Here is a 5,831-nt window from a genome sequence, read left to right on the forward strand (position 1 = left end):
GAACCGGGGGGATCGCTGGTTCCACCCCTGCCCGCTCCGCTGCCCCGGTGTGCCGTGCCCCCCGGTGTGCCCCGGCCCGGCCCGGTGTGCCGTGCCCCCCGGTGTGCCCCGGCCCGGCCCGGTGTGCCCCCCCAGCCCCGTTGTGCCGTGTCCCCACCGGTGTGCCCCGTCCCGCCCCGGTGCCCTCTGTCCCGCCCCGCTGTCCCCCGTCCCGCCCCGGTGCCCTCTGTCCCGCCCCGCTGTCCCCCGCCCCGGTGCCCTCTGTCCCGCCCCGCTGTCCCCCGTCCCGCCCCGGTGCCCTCTGTCCCGCCCCGGTGTGCCCCGTCCCGCCCCGGAAGAGGCGGGATCGCGGCGGCTGCGGCGGCTGAGGCGCGGTGAGGGGCGGTGAGGGGCGGTGAGGGGAAGGGGGCGGCTGTGCAGGAGGAGGGAGCGGGAGCGGCCCCGGCTCCCTCAGCTCTGTCGGGCCCGCTCTGAGGGGCGGGGGCTCGGCGGCGCCCCCCGGGGCAGCCACCCCCTCCGGCGCTCTCTGCTTGGCCTTGGGTGCAGGAGGGTGCCGGGTGTCCCCGGCACGGCCCCCCGGGATGGATGTGATGTAAACTGTTGTTTATGGAGGGGAGTACCTCCAGCTGCCCAGGAGAAGCTGTGGCGGCGGGTCCCAGGGCAGTGCTACCCCCGCCGCCCTCACCTCGACTGCCATAGACTGGAGGAGGGAAGTTCCTTAGAGATAGCCCGCAGTAAAACCTAACGAGGTTAGCTGCTGGCAGAGGAAGGGAGATATTCCTGCAGGGATAGCTCCTGCCGCTGCCTCGGGGAGGTGTGCGCTGTGCCGCTGGCGGGGAAGGCTGCCCGGGCTCTGGGGCCGCAGACACCGTGTCTGAGGGTGCCGCAGGAGCACCCCACCCCGAGCCCGAGCGGGCAGAGTATACACCCAGACTGCTCTATGTTTTATATATTTTAGCTATTGGGGTCCTGCCAGCAAATCTCTGGGAGACAGCAGAAGAGTTTATTCTGGGAGTCCACAACCAGATACTGTAAATGGTCTAAATTATGTAGGGCTTGTTAAAACAGTGGGCTTAGAGCCTTTCTGATTCGCTATTAAGAGCGTATTTTGCTGATGGACAGTACCAGGTAACACCAACACGTGAATGGCAAATGCATGTATACAAAAATAAGGAAACTAAGGCCTTAAACACAAATCCTATCAGACAGGCATATTATGAGGTAATTTAAGATCCTCTTAAGAGCTGACCTTTCCCTGAATCAAGTTATTAACATGCAAATTACTGTGAATAAATCTGATTATTTTGCCTGTCTTGATGATTATGTGTATCTATAGGCTTTGCATGATATTCTACCTCAGCAAACTTTTGAAGCTGATTGTAGGAATTGTTTTCCTGTCACAAGCCAGTGTCAGGAGTAGATGGAGAGCATGTTCTGAAGTACTTTTTCCTGTGAGGTATCTATGTTGTCTTCCCAAAACCCAACAGCTGTGTTAATCTGAGTGTAACTTGTCCTTCATTTTCGCTACATGGATTTTGGTAGCTATTACAGTGAGACTCTTCTTACATTGCTAAAGCCACTTTTGTTGTGTTCATGTTTATAGTTTTCACAATGACTTCCTTGGCTGACACGCCTCCAAATTATGAAATGATGTTTGCTCATCGATTCACATCGGATGATGAAGAATATCAAGAATATCTAAAACGTCCTGCCGATCCCCCTCCTATAGTTGAAGAATGGAGAAACAGATCTGGTGGCAACCAGAGAAACAGAGATCGGTACTGGTTTTTCTTTTTAACTGTGGTCATTTCACAAATACAGTTAAACAATAATTGATTTCAGAAGTATAGGAGTCTGTTCTGTTCATTGAAGTATTTCCTTGTCACTCTGTAGGTAGCTATGTTTAAGAGGGAATATAGTAATCTCTGAAAAGTAATGATGTTTTACATTTTCTCTGTATTGACTGGCAAAGTTTTTGCATTGTGTATAAAAGAACTAAATTATTTGCTTTTTAGTAAAGAATGAACTGGAACCACTGAACCCTGGGGTTTGTTATTGCTCAGCCCAAAACATTTTTCAGAGGGGAAGGATGAGACTTCTGCAAAACTAAGCAGCCTATCTTATGCTGGATGATAACTGGCAGGAAGATGTGCAAAGGAACAAGTTCCTAGTGTAATTATCTGTTACTAGCTGTCCAGAAAGCATTTCATTTGTAAGCTAAATATTTGCTGTATTTTTCAAGATTAGTCTGTAATTCTTTTATTCAGTAGAAGTGACTGTAAAATCAATCATCCAATCTGCCTGGCAAGTACAGTGTTACCTGCCAAAGCAAAATACTTTGAATTATTTCTTCAAGATGTAATTGCAGCTTTTTACTGAATTTTGGACAGATTTTTGAGTGACTGAAAAACAACAATTACAGCATATAGTACATTTGAGAATACTAACATCAGCCTTTAATATAAAGTAGTTAAACTCAGTCCAGCCAACAACAGGGAAAAATTCCTTAGCTAAATATCTAAATAGGATTTGTGCCTTGTCTGAAGAAAAGGAGAACAACATTGTAACTTTTTCTCACCTTTGGAGCTTGTCATTAAGTAAAACACAGAATCACAGATTAAAAACAGGTGATAGTTTAAGATGTTCTTAAAAACTTGGTTCTTTGAACTGATGAACTCTTACACCTACACTGTGGTCACAAAGTGAACTTTTTGCAAATGTTGTCTGTCTGCACCACACCATTTGCAAACAAAATGACTATGAGGCAGTTCAAGCCTTGATAGGAATTGAGATAGGGCTGGAAGACAAAAATTGAGACTGAACAATGTCTAAATTCCACTGATAAAGTAGCATGTTTCAGCAGTAGTATGTATTTTAGAGCATATTCAAATTCCAGGACTTAGTGCTGTCAGGTGGCTGTAACTGTACTGAGCCTGCTTTGCCAAAGCTTTCAACCTTGGAGCTGCTGGATGGAACTTTGCTTTGATGCTCTACAGATGTACCTTGGGGTTGAATTTTAGATTTATGGTCTATTTGAGTCTCTTTTAAAACTTCCAGCAGGGGAATACTTTGTGTTAGGAAACAAACTGTCCAAATGTGTTGGGTGAGAAATTAATGAGTGATCTCAGATGACTGTAGGTATGTTTTCATGAGTTTGTCATATAAATATTTAAGTGTATTAACAGTTACATGACAATTTTCATGAAAACTGCCAAATGTAAGAGTTCATTATAATTATTTTTTTAAACCTTGATATTATTGATGTCAGACTTTGATCTATCTTCTCATTGCAGGTTTCAAGATGGCAGATATTTTAGAGGGGACAGATACAACTGGCAAGGTGAATACAGATCTAATCAGAGGCCAGACAGAGGCTGGGGTAACAACTACCAGCAGCACAGACAAGGACAATCCTACTCATCCCACTACGGACAATACGGCTACAACTCCTACAACCCAGGGCCTCGTTACCATCCCTACTGATATCCTTGTGGCTTGAAAATCCAGTGATGCTGTGTAACAAACTCAGATTTTAGTTTTCTTATTTTTTCCACTGTTTTATAGATAACTGAAGATTCAGTGTTACAGTGCAGTGCTGTTTTTCTGTAGTGTGAAATGAAAAAGGGAGCTCCTTTTATGAATAGTAAAAGCATATTACATGGGGTTTGTTTAGAGTCTGTAGATTTTAGATTAAATTTTTAACTCCTTATTTTGTCTGAGTATTGTGCATGTATTTTCTTCTATCACTGAGATTTCTCTGTTGCATTTTAGAAACCAAAACAGGTGAGGGAAGGACAGGATAGCTGTGGTTTGTATGCAGCCTGTAGCAGTGGCACATTGCCTTAAGATAGCTCTTTTTGAAACTAACTTACTGTGTCTTTCTGTGGAGAGAATTTTTTAGTTTGGCTTTTAACAGTGAGAAGCTCAGTTTGGTTTCAGATGCCTTAAAACTGAGAAGAGAGATCCTTTACTGAAATGTTTTATGGGGTCAGCATAGTGTCTGTTGACTCAATGGCTTCAATGCAGTTGCAGTATTCCTCTTAAAACATGGTCTAAAAGTTGGATAAAAAAATAAGTTAAATATCTATCTTCTTGTAGCAGTTCAGTGATACAAAAATTTTAAATGAGAAATAATATGAAACTTAGATTAATCTGTGTCATCTTCAAAGAAATTTGGTGTGCGTGTAATAAATTTTCGAACTTCCATTTCGGCAAAGCTGTAAAACTTCGATGCTATTGTAGTTTGTATTAAATACTTTGTGCATGTTATAGAAAAAAAGAACTATGATCAGTACTGGTCTGTACTTTTTTCTGTATGGGAAAATGTCATAAGCAGTGCAAAGTGTTACTCAGTTCTTAGAATTTAAGATTTACGGGGTTTTTTATGTATTCACACAATAAAAGTATAGTTCACATGTAAGGATGTTTCTGAGTATTTCTGAAACCTACTTCTGAGACATTCAGGATTGCAACCGTGTCTCCTCAGCCAACAGCGGAACGAGGAGCTGGACCACAGCTAAGTGCTAATACTGGCCAGCTGTGGGTTTAAGCTAGAAGAATGGCCTACTCAGCTGCAGTCGGAAGGATGAGACACATTGTGATTAATTAGAAGTCTGGAGTGTTAATCCACTATCCCCATTTTGCTCTAAGAGGGTCAGAGTTCCCTGTTTTGCCATTTACATGATCAGCTAATTTGTATCAAGGGAACAGCGCCTGTCTTTGTACTTGACATTTTCTTCAGCTGCTGTGAAGAAACAGGGCCCCATCCCTGCTGACTGCTGTAAAAGTCATGGCATTATGTGATAAGGAGTGCAAATTAGTGCATCTTGATTAAAAGACAAAGTACAGAAGTCAAAAGCAGAGTCCCCCAGCTCATCAGTTGTTTTTAAGAGCTAAAGGGTGTGTTTACATAGAAACAGTCACTGTATGTAGCTTTTACATAGGCTGTGGTACACAATTGTCTTCACCTGCCTGCTAAGTATTTGTTTTCTGCTTTTCATATAATACTGTTAGCTCTGATACAGGTTTTATTATCCTACTCCATGAAGTATTTGCCTCAAATTCAGTTAGAAGTCTCTTCAAAAGAGGTTTTTCCTCTAAGGAGTTCTAGTGGATAAAATGCACTCATTTGAACCCTCATTAATACAGTGAAGCCTTTACAAAGGGGGATACAAGATCATGCAAAGTTCTTACATCTGCTCTGTGGAGAGCCTGCAAGTTGGTACCCTTGGTGAAATTCCTATTTAATTCAGAATCATGTGCAAAGTGCCAAATACCCCAGGCTCCCCCTCCAAGAAGGGAGTGCATCTCTTCCTGTAAAAAGCCTGACACTGCCAGCTATGCCACGGAAGTCTGGCTGTGCCAGGATGTTCTTCCACACCATCTGGAGTAGCATCACAGGTTGAAATGAAACCCAGCAGAAAGAACAGATCTGTTTCATCTGTTGCCTTTCCTCAAGCTCAGTAACTATTTTATTATTTTGATTATCTTTCAGCTCGTGAATAAAGAGTCCTAGTGGGTAGAAAGGGATCTCAAATATAATTTTGTTTCAGCCACTGCCATATCTTCCATTAGACAGGTTGCTCAAAGTCCCATCCAACTTGACTTTGAGTACTTCCACAGTGGATGGGGCATCCATGGTTTCTCTGGGCAATGTGTGCCAGTGTCTCACCACCCTTGCAGGAAAGAATTTCTTCCCAGTATCACCTAAAGCTGCCCTCTTTCCATTTGAAGCCATTCCCCATTGTCCTGTCACTACATGTCTTAGTTGAAGTCCCTCTCGAGCTCTTCTGTAGCCCCTGCAGGTACTCTGAAGTCTTTTAGGAAGAAAA

General features: G+C 43.9%; 1 protein-coding gene across 3 annotated transcripts; it reads left to right on the top strand.

The window, feature by feature from the left end:
- Window positions 1-330: 330 nt before the first annotated feature.
- Window positions 331-4,420, top strand: RAMAC (RNA guanine-7 methyltransferase activating subunit). Of its 3 annotated transcripts, none has more exons than XM_085588849.1 (3): window positions 331-749; window positions 1,604-1,778; window positions 3,294-4,420. In XM_085588849.1, the coding sequence occupies exons 2-3, from the start codon at window positions 1,612-1,614 to the stop codon at window positions 3,481-3,483; spliced, it is 357 nt and encodes a 118-aa protein (XP_085444975.1). In that variant the 5' UTR covers window positions 331-749; window positions 1,604-1,611; the 3' UTR covers window positions 3,484-4,420. The 3 variants fall into 3 exon arrangements, with proteins under 3 accessions (XP_085444975.1, XP_021393053.1, XP_031361662.2); XM_021537378.3 differs by having other exon boundaries at window positions 331-374; XM_031505802.3 differs by lacking the exon at window positions 331-749 and having other exon boundaries at window positions 1,594-1,778.
- Window positions 4,421-5,831: the final 1,411 nt, after the last annotated feature.

Source organism: Lonchura striata, chromosome 10 (genome assembly GCF_050655825.1).
Source record: "Lonchura striata isolate lonStrDom1 chromosome 10, ASM5065582v1, whole genome shotgun sequence".
In the NCBI taxonomy this organism is placed as follows: Eukaryota; Metazoa; Chordata; class Aves; order Passeriformes; family Estrildidae; genus Lonchura; species Lonchura striata.